This window comes from Archocentrus centrarchus, chromosome 22 (genome assembly GCF_007364275.1).
Source record: "Archocentrus centrarchus isolate MPI-CPG fArcCen1 chromosome 22, fArcCen1, whole genome shotgun sequence".
In the NCBI taxonomy this organism is placed as follows: domain Eukaryota; kingdom Metazoa; phylum Chordata; class Actinopteri; order Cichliformes; family Cichlidae; genus Archocentrus; species Archocentrus centrarchus.
In genome coordinates, this window is record NC_044367.1 from 10,794,085 (window position 1) to 10,820,848 (window position 26,764).

Consider the following 26,764-nt stretch of genomic DNA (forward strand, 5'->3'; position numbering starts at 1 on the left):
ATATCTTCCCATGATTTGCGTTCACTTACCCTAACACTGGCAATCAGGTAAGCAATCGCTTGAAGTTCATCAAGTCACAAAGTTGACCTGGTGTTTGCTGCACGTTCACATGATCTGGGTGATGCTAGCAACATTGAACCACAATTGTATTTGCAGTGCAGCTTATTTATTTAAAAGGAACATGAAAGTATAACTGGGGAAATATGAGGTTAAACATGACCGAAAGCAACACCGCTGCTGCAGACAAAGCAAGTGGTGGGGGTGTAAATGAGAGGGAGAGGAAAAGCATTGTAGAGTGATGCATTGATATAACGACACAGGAGAACCTCATGAAACATTTCATGTTTCAAGGACAGTTTTAGTTTATATACTTAGCTGCAACCTCTGTGGTATTTAAAGATTTGATATAAAACTAATCCAGATGTAGGTCTGGTGTTCCTGCAAGTTGAATAAAAAGCAAGTAGAATTTAAGATCACAGATTAAGACTTATATGTAAACAAAATTATTTGCATATAACAGAATCCATTTATTACTTAGGCTCATAAATGAAATACAAAGACATTAAACACTACTGGAAAAATGTTAGACATTCATACACTATATTGTCAGAAGTATTTGCTCATCTGACTTCACACATGAACTTGAGTGACATCCCGTTCTTAATCCATAGGGTTTAATTTGTCAGCCAACTGTTTGCATTGTTCTTGGTGATGTAAGGCTTGGATGCAGCTGCTCGGCCATGGAAACCCATTTCATGACGTTCTCTACGTACTGTTTTTGATCTAATCTGAAGGCCACATGAAGTTAGGTCTGTAGCAACTGACTGCAGAAACTTGGTGACCTCTGTTTACGACGTTCCTCAGCATCTGCTGAGTTTACTTGGCCTACTGCTTCATGGCTGAGTTGGCACGGTTCTCAATCACTTCCACTTTCCCACACAAACAGCTGGCTGTGGAATATTTAGTAGTGAGGAAATTTCAGGACTGGACTTGTTACACAGGTGGCATCCTATCACGGGACTATGCTGGAATTTACTGAGCTCCTGAGAGCGACCCATTCTTTCACTAATGTTTGTAGAAGTGGTCTGTATGCCTAGGTACTTGGTTTATACATCTGTGGCCATGGAAGTGATTGGATCACCTGAGTTCAATGATTTGGATGGGTGAGTGAATACGTTTGTCAATATAGTACCTGCACACAGGTCCAAGTAGGGATCTTCCGGGAATGGTAGCATATTTTCTGGTGAGCTGATTGGTCAGTAGGTGGTGATTTCATGCCTGCTGATTTCTATTCTGAGAGGGAATAAGTTACCATGGCAATATACCCTGGTAAGAAATGAACCAGCTTTGTAGTAGAGAAAACCCAGGATTAACCCTGAAGTTGCCTGGATAGGACAAAATCCTGGTTGGTAATGCAGGACTCTAAATCTTAAATCTTTCTTGGGAACTTGTATGATGAAGTTATGTATAGACTGGTTAGAGGAAACTGTTTTCATTCTGTTTCATTTCTTTTGGCTCCTCCTTTTTGTATCAGCAGACGTTCGGTAGGTGATACAAAAAGATTGGGAAATACATCCTTCAAATGAGGAAATAATCCACGCTGTTCAAATAAATAAATAAATACATTAATTACTAAATGTTCACCTGCTGTACATATTTATACATCAATTAGTCCATTCAGGTTACACATGTAGTTCAATTCCTCCTGCATGACACATCTCCCTTCACAAGGTTTGCTGTCCTCCCATTACATGAGAGCTGGGCAGAACTGTAGAACAGCATTGACCCAGCAGCCTTATTTGACAGTGGTCAGGAACATGCATGCAAGTAGCCTGCTGGATGTCATTTGGTCAGGCTCTGGCAGTGCTCCTCCTCTTCATCCTCACAAAAAGGAGAAGATGCTGGTCCTGCTGCTGGGCTAACACCCTTCTAGGGCCCTGTCCAACTCTCCTTTTGTCTCCTGATATCTCCTCCTCTTGAGACTGTGCTGGAAGACACAGCAAGCCTACATACCATGGCACATATGGATCTGCCATCCTGCAGCAGCTGGATTTACTGTGTAAACTCAGTGCACTGCAGGTACTCTCTCATGCTGTCAGAGGTCACGGTGAACAGCAGATGGATCAATTGAAGGGCCAGTTGGATTTCTCCGGTCATGTCAGGTCTTCGCTTAATTTTTATTTTAGGATATAACTTTCAGATACTGTGCGTCTGTTTTGAGGCCTGCCACTTCTTCTTTTGTGCTCCAGCTGTCCAGTTTACTCACATTTTTATAAGGACACACTGCACTACATTATGCCTGTCAAACTGTTTTATCTTTGGCATTTTTTGTACATTCAGCTAAAGAAATGGGAACAAATGATGTGTTTCTGTGACAGGCTGCTAGTAAGTGCCTAAAGATACAATTTAAAACAGAATCTTTGCTAAGTTGTCTGTTATGTCTATTCTTTAGCTGGCTCATCCATTGAGTTTGGTGCCTTTTTATGGTTGAATGATTCATAGGTCAGTGTTAAGTGGCTTAAACAAAAGAAATTCCTCTGAAAATGGTCAGGTACAAGGACTGGACAGAAAATGAGTGAAAAAGCAGCCAATATCCAAAGAACAACTGAGAGCCTTTCAGAAAGCCTGGAGAATTATTGCTCAAGGCCACTTTAAAATAAGAACAAAGTCTAGCTCCCTAAAAGCAAAATATAAGGATTAAGGGGTGACCAAAGACTTTTGCACAATACTGTAGCAAAATAAATGTAAAAATAGCACAAAATAGAAATGCTTAAGTACAAAGACCTTAGAAATCGCAATGCAGAGCCTTGCCTTCTTTCCCACATCTGTAAACTGCTAGTCATGAGACAAACTCAAAAACTGCAGACTTCAGAAATTTTATTGGTCTGAACAAAGGTCAGCAGCAGGGAATGACAGTATAAATCCAGAAGGTAAAGAGTTATCTTATTGTAGATTTGAGAACACTGATGAAGAAGTATAACCAGGTCACATGCAGAGTAAACCAACAGTTTCAAGCAGGTCTGGAAATCCTTGTTGAATATTAACAGAGGCTGTGCATTTTGATACAAGGACCAAAAAGTTTGAAGAGCACATCAAAATATATTCAAACTTCCACACCGGTAGCTCTTTCGCTTTTACAGCTAAGTCTGAAAAGCAAGTAATTGTGCAGTATGCAAGAAACAATAACAGAATAAAAACAGAAACCTGATGACAGGTACTGAATACTGAAATTACAATGCTGTTAGAACTGTTAAAATAAGCGTTGCCCCTGACCTAGGTATTTGTGTAAAATGAGATTAAGGCAATATATGCTTGTAAAGAACTGATTCAGCACTTTCACAGCTGAATAAAAACTAGCTGGGCATATCTGAGCAGATATCAGGTCACAGGTTTAGTGCAAGCACGGCACAGCGGGTAAACAGGATCAGCACTGACGGAGCTCGCTGCTTCTTTCTCTGAGCATGTTAAAGAACTACAAACTGAGCAGAATTCTTAAACAATGCGCAGCGTTACAAATTTTTGAAACACACAGAAGCTGGAAGATCTGTCCACAGTAAAGTCAACAACACTATCAGATCCCATACAGCCAGTCCATAGCAGTCACTAAACCCAAGGAAGTAACATGAAGTAATTCAATGGTATGAAACTAAGAACAAAAGCAAAGTCGATAGGGTTGGATATCCTTCATTGTATGGCAGCCAGGCAGTTCGAAATAACATAAGAGGGTAAAGTATATGGACAAACTTGGTTAATATTGGCTCATAAGCAAACATTGCCTTCATCGTCAACCCCCGTTTGGTGTGTACAACCTATGCAGCATCTCGGTCCTTTTTATTGTCCGTTTTGCTTCAGCCTCTCCAGCCGCTGGAGCAAAGCATTCCCAAAGGCTTCTCTGTAACCTGGACTGAGCGTGTCTAAAAGCGAGTAAACAGTCTCATGATACTGGGTCGTCAAATTCTCATCCACTTGATCGAATGCGTAGCCCACCACCTGTTTGGGAAGAAATCGGTCATTTATTGTAAAGCCTCTGCAGGGTTTGGAGTCTTAAAAGTGAACACATGTGGTAACGTCTCACTGTTACTGCATCTCACCCTCAGCCCAGCCTCAGTGAGCTCCAGACAGTAACGATTTCCCTCTCTTGTTTCCACATTTATGTAGGCAACATCCAATGCACTGTTGAGGCTTTGCGACACGTGCATTTCAGTCACAGCAAAGAGGACGTCATTGACCACTGCTTCCGCCTCCAGTCTCATATCCTTGACGTCCCCAAGCTCAACAGACTCTTCATCAAAAGCAGTGACCATGGACTCCTCAGGCGGGCAGTCTACCTCCATCCCCTATAACACATTAAAAAAAAAAAAAAAAACACAATTTATTGACTCAAGTCTGCTGTTAATATGCACTGAATTCCACAAATGATAAAGTTCAGATAAATGGGAGGAAATATGCAATGAAACACATGGTAACAAACTCAGTCATGAATCCAAATGGAAGTTAATACTTTAATTTTTGAGGACTCCAGAAATGATGGTCAAAAAAATAAATAAATGAGCAAGATTTCCAAATATCTGTTAGAGAAATGTGGCACACAAACTGGGACTCATACGCAAATGCTTTGGTCACATCTAAAATTAGACACATATTAAATCAACGTCTTTGATGCTCTCAAGAAGATATTTCACCAAAATTTTGTTAAAGAGCCCAAGGTTGCATTGCTATGCTCTTTAAGATACGAGCAAGCTTTATTTATCAGAAACTCATTTCTACAATATTTAAGCAATGAAGAGAGAGTGTTACAAATCTGTGTTTAAATGGTGGCATGCAACTTCATTTCAAGTTTTTTTTTTTTTTTTTAAAAGGACATCTACCAGTTCTGGAATATTTACATGCTGTTCAAGTGTTAATAAAAATTAAGTTCTCAAAGAAAAAAATCTGCCTATATAACATGTTGCTAAACCAAATCCAAACCTGGTCATGACCTGGTGGATATGAAAAGGTTAAGACGTTCTCACACTTAAAATTCCAGCTGGTTGGTTTTAAACTTTAAGACTCTTTAGGAACCACAAAGTAAGCACACCAGTCATCCATCCATCCTCTTCTGCATATTTAATTGAAGATCATGATACAGCTGCAGCCTGTCCCAGCATAGGGTGAGAGGCAGCGTACAGCCTGGTGTTAAGTGTTCTTTTTTTTTTTTTTTTGTGAAGGAAGACATTTAAATCACTTTAGTTCAAAATTAAAACATTTAATATATTAAAGAATGAGAAGTTATTTAAGTTATGGGCACTCTCGGTTCAGGAAATCACAGGCCATAAAAGCAGCTGGCTGTGACCCCCTCCCTGAGAAGAGCGCAAAAATCCTGGACAGGTCACCAGTCTGTTGCAGGGCTAACACATAGACACATATTTATGTGTCACATCTGATATTTTATCTGCTAGCATGGTGACGATGTTTCACATGTCTAAAGCAGAAGTGAAACACATGGATCTGACTTTTTTTTTTTTTAATGCAAGTGAACTATTAAAATATTAATAGTCTACTTAGATTGCTAAGTAGACCCTTTGCAGTATTAACATTCTGTATGAGGAGTTCTGTGACTGAAGGTTAAACCAATTTTTTGGAGGGACTGCTAGACCCACTTAAATGTTTGCTTAACTTCCTGAATTAAATATAGCTGCTTTGAGAAGGAAAACATTATACTTCTGATATGCATGAAGGGGATTTTTCAATCTGTTATCAGCTGAGGGAACTCCCTCCTTCCAGAACAATTTCATTGCTCACTGTAACACAAAACATCAGATCTACAAAAAGCTCCAATGTCTGACAAAGATTAATGCTGTTGTCAGTGCTTCCCAGTGCTGAGCTAGATAGATTTACACATTCATCTTTTTTTTTTTCCTTCAAATTTGACTGAAAGCTGAAACCTGACCACACTGCAAGTAACAAGGAAATAACTCCTCAGTGTGTCACCTGTTCCATTTGTGCCACAGCGACAGGTATTTGCTGAACAATTTCAGTCTCATCACACCACACTTACGTCAAACTGCATAACATCATGAGCCTTTTTCATCAGCTGTCATGTGGTTCATATCTGTTTTGTCATCACTCACGCTGTTATCTGGATGCCTGTATCAGAACAGACACTCAACAGCCTCGACCCAACTCATCCCATTGACGTTAAAGCACAGAGAATGAGTGGTTTTTATGGGAGAGTGTAAAATAATGGTCAGGTTTTATGATTGTAAAAACAATCAAAATCAGGCAGATTATATTAAAAAATTTTTATTATGTCCAACACCCACTGGACACTTATTGCCGTTAATGCAGATAAAGCTCTCGCTGCAGTTGTACAGGGACTCGTTTCCTGTGGCTGATGGACTCCGTCAGGACTGCCCTTTGTCACCGATTCTGTTCATAATTTTTATGGATAGAAGTTCTAGGTGGAACCAAGTGGCAGAAGGCTTCGCCCTGGTGGTCTCAGAATCTCATCTCTGCTTTTTTGCAGATGATGCAATCCTGTTGGCTTCATCAGGTGGTGGCTTCCAGCTCGCACTGGAATGGTTCGCAGCAGAGTGTGAAGCGGCCAGCGTGAGAATTAGCACCTCTAAGTCTGAGGCCACGGTCCTCAGCCAGAAAAGGGTGGTGTGCCCACTCCTCCACATCAAAAGGAGCCAGTTGAGGTGGTTCAGGCATCTGAGTAGGATGCCTCCTGGGAGCCTCTTGGGTGAAGTCTGTCCTACCAGGAGGAGGTCGATTAAAAGGTCGATTGCGCATTCACATTATATGGTTTACACAGCATCACACCAATCACAATTATTGATGTGTAGAGTGGCTAATTTTTTCATTTTTTTTAAATAAATGAACATGAAACTATACTAAAAGGGAAATATGAGACTAAGGGGAACAATAAGACTCAAAGCAACACAGCAGGTATGAGTATGTGAGGAAAAGCACTGAGTTAGATTAATATTAAGACATGGGAGAATCTCATGGACTATTAAAATATTTTATTAAATTCATGCTTCAAGGGCAGTTTGAGTTTGAGCATTGGTGTGTCAAAGATTCAATATAAAAAACAAAACAGAGGCTTAATCTACGTGCAAATTTAATCTAAAGTTAGCAAATAGAGTTTAAGATCATGTATTAGGACTTACAGACAATAAAATTTTTTGCAGCCACCAGAAGAATCTATTTATTACTTATGCACATCACGGAAACCTAAAGACATTAGACACTACAGGAAAACTTTATAGACATTCATACAGTACTATCTGTACAAAGGCAGACGAGGGATCTTCTGGGAATGGCGATGCTGTTTTCTGGTGAGCTAATTGGTCAGTAGGTGGTGATTTCATACCTGCTGATTTCTATTTTGAGAACCTAACCTGCTCTGCAGTTACCTGGATAAGACTTTTGGTAGTACAGGACTCTGGTGATGCATTAAATCTTTTTGGAGAACTTTCCAAGTATTTGTATGAGGAAGTTATGTATAGACTGGTGAGAGGAAACTGTTTTCATTCTGGTTTGTTTTTATTTCTTTTGGTTCCTCATTTTTGAATCAGCTGACATTTAGTTTGTAGGAATATCAGGAAATACACCCTTCAAAATGAGGAATTAATCTACACTGTTCAAATAAATACATAAATTATTATTATGATGTTCATCTGCTATAAATATACATCAATTATTAGTCCATTCAGGTTACACATGTAGTTCAATTCCTCCTGCATGACACATCTCCCTTCACAAGAAGGTTTGCTGTCCTCCCATTACATGAGGAGAGCTGGCAGAACTGTAGAACAGCATTGGCCCAGCAGCCTGATTTGACAGTGGTCAGGAACATGCATGCAAGTAGCCTGCTGGATGTCATTTGGTCAGGCTCTGGCAGTGCTCCTCCTCTTCATCCTCACATAAAGGAGAAGATGCTGGTCCTGCTGCTGGGCTGACACCCTTCTAGGGCCCTGTCCAACTCTCCTTGTGTCTCCTGATATCTTCTCCTCTTGAGACTGTGCTGGGAGACACAGTAAACCTTCTTACGATGGCACATATGGATCTGGGGTGGCTGTAGTTCAAGAGGTAGAGCAGGTCACCTATTGATCGGAAGGTTGGCGGTTCGATTTCTGGCTGCTCCGGGTTGCATGCCAAAGTATCGTTGGGCAAGATACTGAACCCCAAGTTGCTCTCGGACGCAAGCATCGGAGTGTGAATGTGTGCGAATGTTCGATAATAAAAGCACTTAGCTTACTTAATCATGGAAATGCTTGTATGAATGGGTAAATATAAACATGTTGTATAAGCGCTTTGAGTGCTCAGAAAGAGTAGAAAAGCACTATATAAGAACTAGTCCATTTACCATCTGCCATCCTGCAGCAGCTGAACTCCCTGTGTAACCTGAATGCACTGCAGGTATGGTCTTGTGCCATCAGGAGACACAGTGAACAGTAGTTGGATCAATTGTGACAAGATCCCCAACACTACTGGCTGCAATGCAGCCCCAAACCATGACAGAGCCTCCAACCTGTTTTACATATGGCTGTAGACACTCACTCTCGCACCTTTCTGTTGGCCTCCACTGTTCATACTGATGAGGATTTGAACAAAATTTTCAAATTTGGATTCATCACTTCATAAGGTTCTTTTCCCTATTTGCCTTCCTTAAGAATGTCTTCTTGACAGCCACCCTTCCACTGAGACCACTTCTGATGAGGCTTCAGCCAACAGTTTATGGATCAGTTGGAAATGGTCAGATGCAGCTTTTAGGAGCTTAAATGATTTGAAAGTCAGTGATAAATGGCTCAACCAACAAAAACAATTCATCTGAATAGACTTTCTGAAAACCTAGAGAACTATTGCTCAATAACAAGGTAAAATCAGAAGAAAATCTGGCTCCTTGGAAGCAAAATATAAAGGACTGAGGGGCAACACAAGACTTTTAAACAGCACTGTAATAAAATAAATGTAAAAATAGCATAAAATAGAAAGAATTGAGTAAAAGGACCTTAGAAATTCCACTGGAGTCTTGTCTTCTGACACATCTGAAAACTGCAGGTCACAAGACAAATGGAAAATTGCTTACTTCAGAAATTTTAGTAGTTTGAACAAAGGCCATCAGAAAGGAATGATAGTGTGACTGCAGGGGCACGAAGACTTTTAGAATCCCTGGAGAACTATTGCTCAAGACCACTTTAGAAAACACAAGAAAATCTGCCTCCTTGGAAGCAAACTATAATTAATTATTAATTATTAATTAAGAAGTAGCAATATGAAAGTGAAAAGAACGTGTCCTGTTATATAACCATTATATAGCACTCTATAATCCATTATATAGTAATTACTGTTACCATAAAGTCTGTGTGGGTTCTGATCTTCTGTACAGCAACAATAGGAATATGAGAGCGACACCTTGAGGACTGTGAGAAACCTTCCTTTATAGCTAACTGAGGTAAATAAGTCTGTCCTTACGCAAACATCACAGTCAGTAGTGTCGAATAACTGTGTGAATTTAATGCAGATATAATAATCCTTGTAAGCCATCCAGGCTGATCAGCTGTAGCTAAAATAAACTGCTAACAGCTGCTACGTTTTGGGGAAAACTCACAGCTGAGCCGCTGCCCTGCCATTAGGAAAAATAACCTACTTCCAGAACGTACTTCAGCCACTTTATTTACAGTAATACAGCGAGTTATGCTCACAACTCAGAAAAAAATAACGGGTTTGATCATATCGTGGGGGAAAAAAAAAGTGCGTTCATTTTTCTCACCTCCTCGCTGGCGGTATTCTTCCGGCGTGTGGAAGCTTCCAGCTCTTCGGGGGCAGGTTCAGTCCAACGAGCGCCGCCTCACGTTAAAGTGATGTCGTTTGCCACTCTAGTTTACAAACAGCCTGAAAAAAGCACAATACCCGACACTATTTTTTCTCTTTCTAGCGTTTTATATTTGTCTTAAAGTAAATTAAACCTCGGCCCACTGAGTGTCCCGTGGACTATACAGCTCCGCCATGTTATGACATCACAGGCTAATCCCACCCCGGAGCGTGTGGCTCAGTTGGTGCGGAGTCATGAAAGTGTTTGTAAACAACTCAGTCAGAAGGTAACTTAACAGCGGCACTAATATCCTCATTTTTTAAAATTAACCCGCACGTGTTTGCCTATAGAATCGATGTATGATTAAATACTGTTTTTGACAGTTTACATATGATGTGTGAGGGTAGATTTCTGCAGTTAGTGTTGGGTTTATAGGTTAGCTCACATGCTAGCTGCCAAGCTTGACGTTAGCCGGCAATGCTAATGCTGCCTCACTGCGCCCACAGATGTGGTAAGCTAGCTAACGTCACGTTTGCTAGCCGGCTAGTTAGCTCAATGACTTGCCTTTGTCTTGTGTATAGTTAAAGCACAGCTCCTGTCGTTGCGTGACAGCTGCAAGTAAACACAGCCAAGGGTAGACATTTGCTAGCAAGTTTGTGGCATGCTGACAGGTATTTCGCGAGGCCGATTCACAGGTCACGCCGGCTTTAAATGGGGTCAGAGTGCGCTTTAAAAAAAAAACAAAAACTGTGCATAGTCGGTCTAGTTTGCACTGCAATACAACGTTGCTCACTAGCAATTTAAAACTGTTTTAAACTAACGCATTAGCAGTAATTAAGCTTCCTGTCTTCAGGTAGTTTATGTGAAGTCACTTGTGTCAATTTACAAAGGTAGTGGTGGGAACCATTTACACGTGTTTTTATTGTAGGCGCAGCAAACTGGAGTCGGACCGATCCCCACGCACATCTCAGAGTGTCATCACATCCTCCGAAGCGTCCCTGATTTGGGCAAATGAAGGATGTTTGAGGTCACGTTTTCTCAACGTCACCGGGTCAACAGGATGACACAGCTGTAACGTCACTGACTTAATTTATATCCGTTGGAGCAGCTGTAGCGTTGCACTTGCAGAGCATTAAGACGCCTTCCACTACCTGGGTGTTGTTCAACTACTGACTTAAGATGCCTTGGCCGTTTTCGGAGTCCATAAAAAAGCGGGCCTGCAGGTACCTCCTTCATCGGTACCTGGGCAACTTTTTGCAAGAGAAGCTTAGTCTGGATCAACTAAGTCTAGACCTTTATCAAGGCACTGGGTCTCTTGCACAGGTTCCACTGGATAAATGGGTATGTGTAGTGTGTTTTTAGCTGGAAATACACCAGATTATTTCATCTGACTTAAACACAGAAATAAACCAAGAAATGTCTCAATGTATTTTTAAATGTTATTTTTTTCTTCAGTCACTCAATGAGCTGCTGGAGACTGCAGATGCTCCTTTTGAAGTAATCACAGGGTTTATCCAGACCATCTCTCTAACAGTTCCTTGGGCAGCCCTGCTGCAGGAGAACTGTGCTCTAGAAATCAAAGGCTTGGAGATGGTGCTCAGACCAAGACCAAGAGTGGGTAAGGAAATGTATCGTTTTTTTGTTTTGTTTTGTTTTTTGTTTTTTTTTAGGGGGGGGGGGGGGGGGGGTATGTCCTCTGCAACACTATCTGAGGAAAAAGGCTCCTAAAGTGATAAAGTGAACAGTGTTTTCATTTTTACACAAGTAGACAAATATTTACTTAAAAGTAAGGGTATCACTGTTTTTTATACTTCTAGCATCTGGAGTTGAACCCATGTGCTGGTCCAGTTTTATGACAAGCAGCATGCAGCTTGCTAAAGAATGCCTGAGCCAGAAACTCACCGACGATATGGGAGAGAGCTTTCAGCCTTTTGAAGGATTAGAGAAGTTTGCAGAGACGATAGAGACGGGTATGTTTGTGTTTTTGACATCCAGCAGGTTTGCTTCACTGATACTGTGTAAAGCAATGTCTTTTTTTATTTCTTGTCTTGCAGTTCTGAGAAGAGTTAAAGTGACATTTTTGGACACTGTTCTGAGAGTCGAACACATCCTAGAAAATTCTAAAACGGGAATTGCTCTTGAGATTCGAATCAACAAGTGAGTTTTGACAGTCAGTGTTACCTCAGACAGTTTCCACAATAAGATAATCTCCTTAAATCCAAGTTTAATTTTAATCCTTCCTTTTATAGTAAAGTTTATGAACACGTTAAGCATGAGTATGTATTGGTGCAGCAATTTAGTGAGAATCCCACATGGCTGTGAGTTTGATTTTTATACTTGATCTGCCCCTGACAAACACCCCTCCCTGTTCAGGATTGTTTACTGCGATGAAACAGGTGAGGAGAGTTCAAGTGTGAATGTCCATCAGCCGACCACATTTGCACATAAACACGTGCAGATGGAAGGAATCACTGTATTCTGGGACGAGTTCTCGGATGCATCTCGTGCTGGCTGTAAATCGTCACCTACTCCATCGGTTAGTGTTGCAAATTTGAGCTTGAAAGAGTTGTCTGTATGGGGCCCTTTTTTTTAAAGCTCAGTCTCTTCTTATTTTGCAGGAAACTGAGCCAAAGCTCTCACCTAGCTGGAACCCAAAAATAATATGTGAGCCACATCCCCAGTTCACAGAGCCGGTATCCTCATCAGCACCCTTTGAACCTGTGCAGATTGGGTGCCTTGGTGGCAAAATTGAGTTGTCTCTCACTCTCAAAAACAACCTATCAATGCCTGGTGCAAAGGTATATATTTTGGAATTACAAAGAATTATGAGGAAAACATTTCCAAGGTTATTTAACCAGTACAACACTCTTGGGGTAATAGTCACAGTTTTGCACACTTTTCTTTCAGCTGGATGTTGTTGGAGAAATTGATACACTGATTATTCTGCTGTCCCCACGGCAAGTTCATCTTCTTTTGGACCTGTTTGGAGCTTTCTCTGGTGCAGGTGAGCACCTCTCTGTTTAGAGATGATGGCAGACATTTGGACCAGATGGGGTCTTAATGGGTTATTTGAAAAAGGTGAATGTAAGTGTATTTCTTACTCTTCATTTAAGGTGCACAGGAATGGACTAAGGATAGAAAAAATCGCCCCATACAGCAGGAGGATGAGTATCGACTCCAAATGGAACTGAACCGGTGCCTAAAGAAGGATACTGCTGTGCCAGGAGCAGATCCTGACCTCTTTGAAAGCCAGACAACCAGAACTGTGTCAAGTCGAGGTTGGATTCAAACACCATCCTGCAGTGTCTACGTTGTCTTGGAATTTAGTGATTGATTTAGCTCTTCTGATGAAAACTGTTCTGTTTCCATTTTTATGTTGCTGATCTAGACGATGTGTTCTTCTCCATGGCTGACATGGATATGTCTCACAGTTTGTCATCCCTCCCTCCTCTGGGTGAACCACCCACTGTTGATTTGGACTTGTCACTCAACAGTAACTACTCTGCCTCCCCAGGAGAATCGCCTTCTGGAAATACAACCGTAAGTCTTTCTTTGTGTGATCATGCTTATAAAAACAGCCAATACAATATAAATTAGGTAAGATTAAGGACTCTCTGTGGTCTGGAAACTCTGGAAACTTGTAGGTTCTCTGGGACGACTATATGGACGTACCACGACAAAGAGAGAAGCAGACTTGTGAAGCTCCACTCCAGGCACGGGATTCCCACCAGCCTCAGAAACTGTTGAGGCAAACTTGTAAGCCCTACAGTAAATTGACCTGCTTTGCTAATTTAAAACTCTATGTTCTTAGACTCTAGTGGAGCACCTTTGTATGGTCCACAGTTAAAAATCTTTGTTTTATACTGGGACACCCCCTCCGTTTATCCACTGTGTGAAAAGAGCTGTTTTAGTTGGTCTTCCTTTAACAACGCCCTCTGTTCAAGGCAGTCTGAGATGACCATGTTCAATGATATCACACATGGCCAAAGGTTAAAACAAATGGTCTAAAACTGAGTATTTAGAGTAGCATGAATACTGAATTTTTAACTCCTATGGATTTCTTCTACATATGCCAAATTTAATTATTTGTAACGGTAATGAAAATTGTATGAGAAAACATTGGTTTGCTTTAGGATATTAAATACCAATCCCTCTGAGACCACTTGCTTTGTAAAGGGAAATGAGTTTACCAGTTTGTGTTCTATCAAAAATTGTATCTCCCAGATCAGTTCCTCCTTTGTGTTCATTTACTTGGATATAGTTGGACAAGAGTATTCGCTTGTTGTGTTTCAGCCCATTCGTCCAAAACCCACGGTGATGAGTCAAGGCCAGAGTTAGTGTTGAAGTTGACACTGGGCAGTTTGGCTGTCTCAGTCCTCCACATTGACCCGCTGCCACCACCACATGCTGCTCCCAGTCCCCTTGGCCCCATGGCTGCACACTTCTTCAGCATGGTGGGCCCAGGGCAGCTTGATCCAGCTGCTTTCCTTCAGTCTCGCACAGTGTTTAATCAGGCTTGTCCTCATGACCACCTCAGGTGCACTTTTAATTTTAACAGATTTTTGTATTCTAAAGGAATGAGTCTGTGACTGAGTCAGATTTTGACCTGGGCTTATGATGTTTGCAGGTTTGTAGGCCAGGGTCTGAAGTTAAACTATGATCACTGGCAGGGATCCAACTTAAGGACTTTTAGCACTGACATTACCCTGAGCCAGATGGAGTTTCTAGAGTGTCTGTTCCCTTCTGAGGCTGTTATTGGTGGCTCACAAAGAGGAATTCAGTACACTGAGGTAAGACCTTCGAGCCTGAGATTCATACATTTCTCACTGCACAAAGCTTTGGTTGTTTGAGCACTGCATATAGAAAGGTGCAGCTGGCTTGACATTAGTTTCACTTTGGTTTTTTCTGTTACACCTCAGCTGCTGACATTTGACACCACAGCCAGTGCTGATGCGCCGCTTACCACCTGCCTTCACTTGCTTTACAAACAGGCTGAGCGCAGAGGTCCTCAGGTAACTGCATCCATTAGTCCAATATGAAACCACAACACTTTAACACTCAAATGCTCTTCCTCCATGATGGGTGTCTGGCCTCCAGACCTTTAACCTTTTAACTCTCTGTGCAGGGTGGCCAGGTGCGCCTTAGCACCATTCCAAGGAAAGCTGAGATCCAGGTGGAGCTGGGTCTTGTGCGCTCTGAGCTGGACATCAGCATCGTAGACCGCCTCAACTCACTACTGCAGCCTCAGAAACTAGTAACCACAGAGACGATGGCCTCCCACATGTATACATCTTACAATAAACATGTCAGCTTGGTAAGCGTGTCCCACAAACTAGAGTTATTGTTACACCAGTGTACCTTGTCATTAAAATCACCACTGTCTTAAATGGTGAACAACACAGAAATGATTATAAGAAGCCTCATCTTAAGGAACAGATCCAATTTTTGTCAGCTTCTCAGTTCCCTGACACTTTCAGTTGCATTCCCCATGTTTTTAGGCCAGATTATTTTCTTTTGTTTGCCTGTAAAGGATTATTTTCAAATAGATCTGTTTAAGTCACATGTATGCTTTTTATGTATATGTTCTGACCTTCAAGTTTTATTGTAGCCATATACTGCTTACCTCCTATAAAAGACAATGAATCAGTACATTTAAAAAAAAAAAAAAAGAAAATCCAGATTTCATCTTTGGTTTTGCTTTCCTGCTCTACAGACTCCAAAGCCACAAGTTTAGCTCTTCTAACATACACAACAATATTCATACACCTAGATGTTTAGTACATACACTGACTGTATTTATCTGAAGTGGAGAATAAACATGGAGTTCAGGCTGCTAATGCTCTAATATATGCTAATGATATGCAACCTCTTTGTCATCTTAAATTTCACAGCACAAGGCTTTTACAGAGGTTTTCCTCGATGACAGCCATACTCCTGCCAACTGCCACGTCTCACTAACAGTTCATGCCCCAGTGCTAGGAATTTCTGTGCGCTTTCCCATCCCTGATCTGCGTTCAGATCAAGAGAGGGGCCCTTGGTTCAAGAAGTCCCTACAGAAAGAAGTACTGTACCTGGAGCTGGAAGAGCTGGACGTGAAAACCGAATTCATGGGTGGCAGCTCACCTGACCAAACCAAAATGGAGCTCACGTTCAAGGAACTCACTGGTGTGTCAAGATTTCAAACTTCACTCTGCAGAGTCTGTCTGCTGAACTGATCTTTAACTGCTTTTACTTTCCTGTCTGCACAGGGAAGTTCCAGGAGGAGCCAGGTCAGCCAGCCCCCCGGTTCCTCAAAGTGTCACACACCATGGATGGAGACATGACCACATCTGAAAGTGTAAAATTTGATTGGCCAAGGTAAGTTCATATAACCAACTAATAAATGTATCTATCTGTATAACCGTGTCAGTAATATCACGTTTCTCTGGGCAGGGTTGTGCTGAAGATGAACCCTACTGCAGTCCACTCCATCCTTGAGCGCGTGACAACTGAAGATGAGGGGGCTGAAGACCATTCCCTCGAAGAAGAAGAGGAGGAAGGGGCTGCTCATTCACTGAAGGATGTGTGTGACTTTGGGAAACCAGAGCCATCACCTTTTTCTTCACGTAGGGTTATGTATGAGAATGAAGAGGTAGGTTATGGGTTAATTTAATCAAAAATATTACATAGCTGTCACTCGGCTTCTAACTCTTAATACTGTAGCATCTCAGATCTGCATTGTAGCTCTTGCACATCACTGATGCTCCTGAGAATTACAGTGAATATTTACCAGACGGTAGGTAGAAGTCTTCATCCATTCAGAAGTGTGTGTTTTGAGTCAATATCACATCTGATGGATGCTTAAGATTCACTGTGTGGAGTGATGTCTATTCAGAGTCTGACACTAAAACTGTTCTCTGATGCTTCTGCAGGAAGTTTAACTTTTCTCACTTCAAGTCTGTCTTTAAGGTCTATACCTCCAGATACTATTTTGGACACGACTAATTTGGAGGCCATTCCTGAGCCGATTTTCAGTTTAATGTGATGTGGAAACTTGAAACTAGTGCTGCACATGCGTGGTGAAGGGGCTCAGTGACATATCATAGGTTCATCAGGACAACCTAAGAGCAGTAGGAAAACTCTTGAAATTTGAAAATCTTATCATGCTCGAGACTTTCCACACTCCTTAGACATGGATATATAAACACTTGGGTGAGATGTGTCTGCCACCATCTTCTTGCTCAGGAGGTCTGGCTGTGGATTGGGTTAGACCCTAATGCCAAACCTCTGTGCTGGTTTTTGATGTTTCCTTGAAAGAAATGTCAGAATTAAGCAGCAAGTGAGAGGTGGTTGTGCAATAATTCACTAACATGTTTAATTTGAAATGTCACAATAAGCAATCCTCCTCTTAAGCTGACTCGATGTTCAGTAACCGTCCTGATGTTAAATTAAGCTGATGCTTACCTTAGACAAATAAAAAAGATGAACATTTTTCTTAATTGAAGGCATTTATGAGAAATATGCTGAAAGTGTGGGTGTATGTGTTATTGCATTAGGTAGTCCTAAATTATCCAAAGATGTTACAATTCTTAGTTTGTTGCATTAAATCTGTTTTCTTGGCATAGCTACAGTTAACTTGTATGTCTTGCCTAACCTTCTCTCTGTGTGATCAGCTTGCATGTAAATACAGTAGACCACTCCACCCCTTCCCCCACTGCCAAAGATTTGAATGTTCCCTTTTAAATGACATTGTCGCTGCAGAGGCCCCACCTTCTATATGTCTTTTTGAAAGCTCCCTCTCTCTCTGTTTTACATGTAAATGTTTTTCTTATATCTTACTGGTCTGTCTGTGTCACACTTTGTCACCTTTTCCAGCCAGGAAGTTAAATGACATTTAAATGTTGTTTTCATTGCATTTACTTCCATTTCTTATAGCTTCGATTTGTCTTTCTGAATGGATTATAAGTATATTCAGTAGAGCTTAAAACGACCACTGAATGTGACTAAGAATTATACCGAGTAAATTAAAAAAAAAAAAAAAAATTAATTCAAGTTGTGCCAGGCACATTAATATCACATGGTATCAATGCGTGGATATATTTGGTATTATGGAATGTCTCATTTGATGCCCAGAATCCTTCACGTTTCCTTTTTTTTTGTCTTAAAAATACTTTTCAGATTTGCTTTATTGAACAGAAGGTGTTGCACTTGTGTTAATGGTGTTAGTCCAAAGCAGGTGCCCTTTGTACATGTTGATGTATTTGCATGGGGAAGAGAGGATATTCTCTGGTTGATATGTTAACGTGTGTGGCAGGTGCATCTTAATGCAAAGGTGGATCATGGTTCTGCTTTGTTTACCTAATTTGCTCACAAAACAGGTGGTGACAAAGCTGTGTTTACATTTACTTTATTAATTCCAGATGGTCATTCCTGGTGATGTTGGTGAGATGACGGTGTTCCAGGACAAAACTATGAATAACTCTCGCTTCATCCTTGAGTTGTGTTTCCCAAATATGCAGTTAACACTCCCCAGCAAGGCATTTTATGAAAAACTACACAACAGGTAGGTCACTTGGCATTTACCCAGAGCAATTTAAATACTTTTTTTAATTAATTCATCTACAATAAAAATCATTAACAGACAGTTATTACTGGACCTGAGGTTACCCACCTGCTGTTATATCAGGGAAAAACTTCTTGAGCAAGATATTTTTCTGTGTTTAACATGGAATCCATATTCTCAATATTATTTTTTTTTTAATTTTTTTAAAGGATAAACAATGACCTGCTGCTGTGGGAGCCCACTGCTCCATCTCCAGTGGAGACTGTTGAGAGCATGCCATATGGAGTTGGACTCTCTGTTGCCAGTCAGTTGATCAACACTTACACCAAGGACAGCTTTAGCCAGTTCCGCTCTACTGGTCCTGAGGGTGCGACAACATGAGACATTTCACCTAATTCTGTAAATTCACTTACAATGTCAAGTCATGTTTAAACTACCGCTTGTCCACTCACAAGCATGTGTTGTGTTGTCCTTACAGAGGAGACCAGCGGGTCAGAGGAGGAGACCATGCACTATTACACTCCTGGCTCTGACTTGGGCTTCCGATCTCGTAAGAAGAAGAAGCCCAAAGCCCACAGCAAGACCTCCCAGAGTCTTTTCTCTGTCATTCTTAATGTCAATCATGGCCTTATGTCTCTTCATACTAATGCCAAGGTAAACTTCAGTGTTATCCCACACCTAGACTTTACTTGGGCTTGCTGCCCAAATATTTTTGACTCATTATCACAGTTTTATCAACATCCATCTCTGATGTAAAAGTGGACAATCCCCCTCACTCTTGTTTTGAAAGTTCAGTTGCTGCTAACCAGCCAGCCTGGCCCTTCCCTTGTTTTTTTTCACTATTGACATGGACAGGTTGCTGTTGTGGTGGTCCCCTATATCTGCTGTGACTCAAACTCCCCTGTCTTACACTGCATTGCCAGTGGTCATCCTCATTCAGCCTGAAAATCACTGCGACCTTAAGCTCCACTCTAAGAGCTGTTTGGAGTTGAGTTTTTTTTTTTTTTTCTCTTTTGTTGCAGAAGGAGGATAAAACCCCAATGAAAAACAAACATGGCGAGTTCTGGCTGGAGGTGAAAAATGCTGTTTTGTTCAGTGTCACTCAATATGAAGGCTTTAAGGACCAGCACTACATCTGCTTCCATACCAGTAGCATCTGCATGTATCACCAAGGTAAACTACCTCCCTGTTTCTGTAAACTTGTAATATCAGTATTGCATTACGCTTATGATATAAATATGGGACGTGTACTAATAATGTGACCTAAAAATACAAAGAAGTGTGCTTATTGCTATGTTGTATTGTGTTTGACACACTCTTTTTTTCACTAATGTCCCAATCTGTTAATCCACCCAGGACTCATAGATGGAGGCATGTCTGTCTCAGACATCAAGTTGCCATGTAGGACACATCCCCACTGGTTAGAGCCAACCATCTACCAGTCAGAAACCTCTTCTGAAAAATTGTCAACACCCTCAGAGGGTATCGGTCTAGAAGCCCGCAGCATGGTGTCCGTCGCTGTCAAGATCTCATCACAGAACACAGAACGCAACATCAAGGTCAGATACTCAAAACAGTTAAAGGATGTCATGAGTGTGAAGTGTGGGTATTCTTTCACAGCTTTGTTGCTCAACAAAATGGTTGAGAACCACTTCAGCAAAGTCTGCTGGAGACTTAATGTTTGAATTATTTTTAAAGGCTGGCAGATGTAAAAGTTTTTGACAGGGGAAAAACGACTAAAGGAACATTTTGAACAGTTCTTCTTTGCAACTAATAAACCTCTTAGATTTCCCCAAGGGTCAGTGTGTTAGACTAAGATATCTCAATAAGCCACTATTGTCATTGCACTCAAATTTATTGGGCACTTATGTATGTCCATGAGTTTTGGATGTACTTCCAGGTCCCTTGCCATGTTTGATCATTTTTGGTTGAGTTTTCAAACCCATACTGTAGCAAAGAAATGATAGGAAGGTGAAATTTAATTTTGTTGCATGTTGGTCATCAAATAAGTCATGGAATTAAGAAGTGTTGTTGTATAGCATACAGCCTTTTTTGTGCTCATTGTATTGATTTTTTTTTTTTTTTAAATATTAAATGCAGGAGTTTCTGGTTGCTGTTGGAGTGAGAGGTGCTACACTCCAGCACCGAGTGGTCCACCCCAGCCTGGGCTGGTATGACCAGGTAAAATGAACTGTCTTAGGCCACTATCGTAAAAGCTTTAAAAACCTTCATGTTTACACAGCACTTAAAGAAAATGTGCAATAAAATCAGAGATTTGTAATCTTATTGATGATTTATCCGCAACAGATTGTTGACTTTCTGAATGTTTCTGATGAACCTGTGTTGGGTTACGCTCCTCCTACTTCTGTCACCACCCTACATTTGCACCTGTGGAGCTGCTCTCTGGACTACAGGTGAAGTAGAATTCAGTCAAAACACTACACAGCTCATCTTGGAAGAGCAAATATGTTTGGCATAACAGTGAATTCAGTTCATAATTCTGCTTGCACAACCTGCCAAAAAATAATAATAATCAGACAAAACACTAAATGGTGACTTTTATTATCTGTTTTCTGATGGAACACTTTTTTCCCCCCTTCTTCACAGACCTCTTTACTTGCCGCTCAGATCTCTGTTGGCTGTAGAAACTTTCAGCATCTCCAGTTGCGTGTCTTTAGACAATTCTTCATCAACACTCAGGTATTTGGGGGGGGCTGGTTTTCTCAAATACAAAAATGGGTGGATTCATTCTTAAGATGTGGAAAAACATTTAGTAACACGCTGTTTTTGCAGGATAATTTTGGATGAAGCTGCTTTGTTCCTCTCAGACAAAAGTAATGCCGTCTCTGTAAATCTAGCTCGTGGTAAGTTGACTTCAGCAACAGTATTGTTTGACATGTTTCAGCAATTTTTGACATTTTTTTTTTTTTTTTGTTTTGGTCACAGATTATGTCCAAGTGGTAGACATGGGAACCTTAGAGTTGAGGATAACTGCAGTCAAACCTGGAGCAGATGGAAAATTGGTAAGTGTTAACTATCTCTAAATTCTTTTCTCAATCAGAAATAAGTTGTGTACACGCACTCATTTTTTGTCTCTTGGGTGATAGTCAGAGCCCAGATTTGAGCTGCGCTGCTCCAGCGACGTGATCCATATCAGAACGTGTTCGGACTCCTGTGCCGCCCTCATGAACCTAATTCAGTATGTAGCCAGCTATGGAGACTTGCTCCCCCCAGCAGAACCAGAGCCCAAGCACAGCAGCGCAGCACAAAGAAGCAAGGTCAGCAGTGTTACTCAGTTACAATACAGTTTTCAAACGTTGCCATACATCCAAGCTTATTCTGATTGTAATTTATTTGTTTATTTTTTGGACAGGGGGAGGCTCCTAGCCAGCCATCATCTCAGACTCTGCTGCTAGCTGAGACTGAGCAGCAGATATTGCAGGATCTCATGAGTGACGCTATGGAAGAGAATGATGGGCAGCCCCCACCAGGGCCACAGGAGAATGGTACACACTTTGCTCATTGAGGTTTAAAAAAAAAAAAAAAAAAGTTTGTCCCATGAAGGGTATGTCTTTACTTTATTTCATACCACTGCAGGCACACCTGAGGAGCAGATTCATGACAATGACCCTCCTCGCTCAGACCTGTTCCTGTTCCCAGATGAGAGTGGGAATTGCCAAGATGCAAGCCCCACCTACCCCATGCTTCCTTCTCCTCTCATCACACCTGCTCCGAGTCTGGCCCAAGAGACGGACGACTTTTGCATATTGGAAACTCCAAATTCCAGAGGAGAGGTTGGGATGTACTCTTTTGCCAAGTTAAGGCTGCGTAACATAGTGATTGACTGTTTTTGCAAAACTTGTGGTGTTTGACAGTAAGAAATGTGTATTCAGGATCGAGATCAGGAGCCAGTGGTGAAGCAGCTAACCTCAGAGCCAGTGGAAATCAAAGATGATCACTTTAGTCAGCCTCTGGATGGGAGTGATTCCAGTCGTGGAGCCAACTTGCCCATCCCAGAGGTTCGCTACCTCATTAAGGAGATCTCTGTCATCTGGCATCTTTATGGTGGAAAAGACTTTGGGAGTGTGACTTCTGTAGTTTCTCCTGCCAGAAGCTGGGGGTGAGTCACAAACTGGGTTCTGTTTAAATTTGTTAAGCGAAACATGTTTGTTTAACTTTAGTCTTTTTCACTGTTTTGCAGATCTACACCTCATAGCTCTCCCTCTCAAACTCCAGTGAGACAAGTGAAGGCTTCAGGACGGGTTGTGGGTGGAAAGGGAAGGAACCCTGATGTCCTAATGGAGATCCAACTCAGCAAGGTAAAGTTATGGAATAAATGTTCATTAGATCACACAACGCTTTGAGATTTCTTCACTATTTTTAGCTTTTATTTTTTTGCTTCCTCAGGTGCGATTTCAGCATGAGGTGTACCCACAGACCTCGGCGGTATCTCGTCCAGCAGTGGACCAGCCAGTGTCCCGACAGGTGTTTTCTGTGCAGGACTTGGAAATTCGTGATAGACTGGCTACCTCACAGATGAACAAGTTCCTCTACTTGTACTCTAGCAAGGAAATGCCTCGAAAAGCCCATTCCAACATGGTGAGGAAAACGGCATACTCAAAACAATCGCAGAAAATTTTGGCCTGTCATAACCTTGTGTGTGCGCTTTTGTTCTTAGTTGACAGTTAAGGCACTGCACATGTGTCCTGAGTCAGGTCAGGCTCCCCCAGAGTGCTGTTTGCGGGTCACTCTGATGCCTCTTCGCCTCAATATTGATCAGGTAAGAGTCAGATACAGATGATTTCTCCATTTTTCTTAAAGATTTGGCAAACAATGAGAATGACCTTTTAAGCGATAGACTTGTTCTTTGCTTGTTTGAAGGATGCACTATTCTTCTTGAAAGACTTCTTTACTAGTCTTGCTGCTGAAGTTGAGTTTTTCTCACCACCCGTACAAGAAGGTAAGACTGATGATTGACACACGTATAATTTATTATAAATCCTCCTCTTCTCATGCCTCTTAATGTTTTGTTTCAGCTGTTTGTGTGACCACAAAGAACATGGCTGCCCCAGAGATCTCTTGCAGCTTCTCCAAGCACGCTGGCAGCAGCCAGGATCCAGCCCCAATCATCTCCGTGCCTACACAGAGACGATTGAGCCAAAATGGTTTCTCTACATCTGGCAGGGAAGAAGGGAATGACAGTGAAGTTTCTGCTCCTCCTTTCACAGACCAGCCCATCTTCTTTAGGTTAGTAGTAAGTAAATAAAAAAAAAAATCCTCCCAACCCTAAATTTTACAAACCACTTCTGTTCAGTAACACTTTTCGGTCTTAACAGGGAGTTTCGATTTACCTCTGAGGTTCCCATTCGCCTGGACTACCATGGGAAACACGTGTCTATGGACCAGGTCGGTGTCTAAGAGAGAACTGGATTAGCTCCTTGTTATGTTAGGAGTGCTTCATGAATGATTTTATGAATACTTGGTTTCAGGGAACATTTGCAGGGATCATTTTCGGGCTGACTCAGCTGAATTGTTCAGAGCTGAAACTTAGGCAGTTGTGCTATAGACAAGGGTATGTTGATCTTAAAATATACTGAGACACTAAATTAGCAAAATAATTCAATCATCCATATTGTATATTTTATAGTAAAGTAATACTTGTCTGTGTTTCAGATTATTAGGTGTGGATAAGCTGTTTTCCTATGCAATAAACGAGTGGTTAAATGACATAAAAACAAACCAGCTTCAAGGACTGCTGAGTGGTGTTGCGCCCATTCACACTCTGGTAAAACTGGGTGAGTATAACAGAGTTTGGAGTATCATATCAGCCCTACTCTTAATAAGTACAGTGAACAGCCTTTGTTTGTTACTGCAACTTGTTCTTGCTGCTCAGTTGGGATGTGCAAAACTAGACAATTAGACATTGCTGCTCTTAATAATCAAAACATGCAATAATTATTTAAGCTGCTAATTCAAATTTTGTTAATGTACAATGCAAATTGTCATTTACACCCCAGCAACACCATTCTGTCTTTGTTTCGCTGAATGGGGGGTAAACGAAGTGGAAAGTAACACAGTGGACAGCTCTGTGAACAAGTGTGGATTTGCAGTGTTTTGATCTAGAAAATGAACAGTTACAAGCAGGGCTTGTAATACCTTGAATATTGGTAGTTAAAGCTGTTGCAAATGCACAAATGAAACCTGTTGGTGTAGCTAAAGAGAAGCGTCTTCAAACATCCGAGCCTTTGCTGTGAACGTCCTCCATGCTGCTGGACTGTCCTGTTAGCAACTGAAGCACTGCTGATGTGTGGTGTTGTAAACAGTGTAGAACTGACCTGGGTCTGAACTTTAATGGATCAGCCATTAAATTGTGCTCTTGACTGTTTTCTTACTTTTAGACTTGTTAATCAGATTTTGGGGGTTTTTATTTTTTTTCTTCCTCCCATTTAATTTTTTTAAAGTAGTTTCCTGGTACTTTGTCACTGTTATTCTTTGACAGTTCCTGTGAGTCAGTGTTTCCTTGACTTTTGGTTGCTGACAGTGCAGAATCAGCCTTAATCACTGTCATTTAATCTGCAACATAAACTGCTGTGAAAGTCATTTCCAGTATGAGAGCTGCTTTCAGGTCCAGCTGAATCAGATACTTTACTTCTCTGTCGACGTTATTTATTTTTTTACCAGTTCACGGACTCAGGGATTTGGTCTGGCTTCCAATTGAGCAGTACAGGAAGGATGGTCGGATAGTCCGTGGATTTCAGCGTGGCACTGCTTCCTTTGGCACCTCTACTGCTATGGCTGCCCTGGAGCTCACAAACAGGATGGTGCGCACTATCCAGGTAAATTGGTTTGCTGCTGCTAATAAAGAGTTTGACTGTATTTTCTTTTTATAAAGCACCTTGTAAATTATGTGATTTATTTATTTCTAGGCAGCAGCTGAGACGGCGTATGATATGGTGTCTCCAGTGCCTGATGAGAGAGACACAAAGAGGGTAAAACGGATCTCCCATTATGGGCTGGCTCATCAGCCTGTTGACCTTAGAGAAGGTGTAGCCAAAGCCTATACTGTGGTGAAAGAGGTAAACAGACAGTTCTGAAACCCTTCGCTTCATTTACATTAATGAAAAGAACCTGCTTTAATCACTGCGCTGTTTCCACAGGGGATCACAGACACTGCACTAACCATCTACGACACAGCCACCCGGGAGCACGAGCAGCGAGGTATGACAGGGGCAGTCGGCGGAGTTCTCCGCCAGCTGCCGCCAGCAGTAGTCAAGCCGCTCATTATGGCCACTGAAGCCACCTCAAATGTTTTGGGTGGAATGAGGAACCAGATTCACCCCGATGCACGTCAGGAGGAGTCGCAGAAATGGAGACAGGGTGATGAGTAAGTCTCATTGCCATTTGAAAACTGAAACTATGACTGTGCAGCAGCCACAGCTAATAGATGGAGAGGAACAAAGTTGGACAGCAAGCTCCAGTGTAAATAAAACTGTATTCATCTTGTGGCAGTTTGAGCTACTGTGATTTTAGCTTGTGTCAGCTTATCACTTGCCTCACAGTGCCTTCATGGTCATCAGCATTGTCCAACTGTATATGTGTAATCAAAGGGATGTATGGAGAAGGATGAGTTTGTGCGCCACATATATTAATGTGGATTATGCTCTGTTGTAGGAGAGCCCATGCAGTTTAAAATGTAAACGCATAACAATGAAGAAATAGGTTGTTTCATCTGCTTCATTTTCAAACAGCTGTTTACAGATTGTGCGGTTGCGTTCTCTTATCCTACTTTGGGGCAGCAAACACTAATATAGGTGTAATGACCCTTAATTTATATAAGATGTACTGTATGTGGGCTTTATTTACTGTAGATATTATTAATGAGCAACATGTCATGCAAATATGAGAGAACAAATGTAGAAGCAAAGTGTTGCATCCTTGTAAAGCTGTGTAATTAGCACTTTTAACGGAGTTGAAGGGTTGTAACAATTGATCGATGGGAAGCTTATCCAGAGTTGTTATAAGGTTTCAGTTTTAGTGTGGCATCATTTTCACAAAAGCTGCTGTCCTGAAAAAGCTGCTCTTTAAATTTAAAAACCGCTTTGGTCTTACAATCTCATGCTCACATTTTTGAATTGTTGACAAAGTGAAGCTACTCAAGATCCACAAGTGAAGTCTTAATGTACTACTCAACTGGAATTTTTTTTTTTTTTTTTTTTTTTTTAAAAGGGTGTACGTTTGTATATTGATGTCTGATGTGATAGGTTGTGTTGCAAACTCTTTATTTGCTCACTTTTCTTGGGTTATGTGGTATTTCTTGTACATATGTGTACAGTTGTCTCATAAATTTGTATTAAAAGCATGAAGGAGAAATAAAAACGGTGAAATTCACATTGGACTGTGGTTGGTTGGTGTTCATTTTC

General features: G+C 41.2%; 2 protein-coding genes across 6 annotated transcripts; one reads left to right on the forward strand and one right to left on the reverse strand.

Annotated features, from left to right (window-relative positions):
- Positions 1–2,875: 2,875 nt before the first annotated feature.
- gskip (gsk3b interacting protein) lies at positions 2,876–10,006 on the reverse strand. Of its 2 annotated transcripts, XM_030718224.1 has the most exons (4): positions 9,761–10,006; positions 8,999–9,042; positions 4,092–4,337; positions 2,876–3,990 (listed from the first exon to the last, which is right to left on the reverse strand). In XM_030718224.1, exons 3-4 carry the CDS (start codon positions 4,332–4,334, stop codon positions 3,832–3,834), a joined length of 402 nt encoding a protein of 133 aa, XP_030574084.1. In that variant the 5' UTR covers positions 4,335–4,337; positions 8,999–9,042; positions 9,761–10,006; the 3' UTR covers positions 2,876–3,831. The 2 variants fall into 2 exon arrangements, with proteins under 2 accessions (XP_030574084.1, XP_030574083.1); XM_030718223.1 differs by lacking the exon at positions 8,999–9,042 and having other exon boundaries at positions 9,761–10,002.
- atg2b (autophagy related 2B) lies at positions 9,426–26,732 on the forward strand. 4 transcript variants are annotated; one of them, XM_030718220.1, is made up of 43 exons: positions 9,426–9,442; positions 10,731–11,143; positions 11,258–11,420; positions 11,620–11,772; positions 11,857–11,959; positions 12,176–12,338; positions 12,421–12,600; positions 12,710–12,806; positions 12,916–13,080; positions 13,191–13,342; positions 13,447–13,558; positions 14,096–14,339; positions 14,430–14,592; positions 14,722–14,814; positions 14,928–15,116; positions 15,694–15,967; positions 16,051–16,159; positions 16,235–16,433; positions 18,202–18,344; positions 18,554–18,711; positions 18,823–18,998; positions 19,367–19,517; positions 19,701–19,903; positions 20,445–20,525; positions 20,652–20,758; positions 20,952–21,044; positions 21,138–21,208; positions 21,291–21,367; positions 21,452–21,622; positions 21,718–21,850; positions 21,942–22,138; positions 22,238–22,464; positions 22,546–22,663; positions 22,752–22,943; positions 23,023–23,124; positions 23,226–23,304; positions 23,381–23,591; positions 23,681–23,750; positions 23,834–23,916; positions 24,018–24,139; positions 25,026–25,180; positions 25,271–25,420; positions 25,502–26,732. In XM_030718220.1, the coding sequence occupies exons 2-43, from the start codon at positions 10,982–10,984 to the stop codon at positions 25,730–25,732; spliced, it is 6,222 nt and encodes a 2,073-aa protein (XP_030574080.1). In that variant the 5' UTR covers positions 9,426–9,442; positions 10,731–10,981; the 3' UTR covers positions 25,733–26,732. The 4 variants fall into 4 exon arrangements, with proteins under 4 accessions (XP_030574080.1, XP_030574079.1, XP_030574081.1 ...); XM_030718219.1 differs by lacking the exon at positions 9,426–9,442 and adding an exon at positions 10,015–10,088; XM_030718221.1 differs by lacking the exon at positions 9,426–9,442 and adding an exon at positions 10,297–10,313.
- The last annotated feature ends 32 nt before the right edge of the window (positions 26,733–26,764 follow it).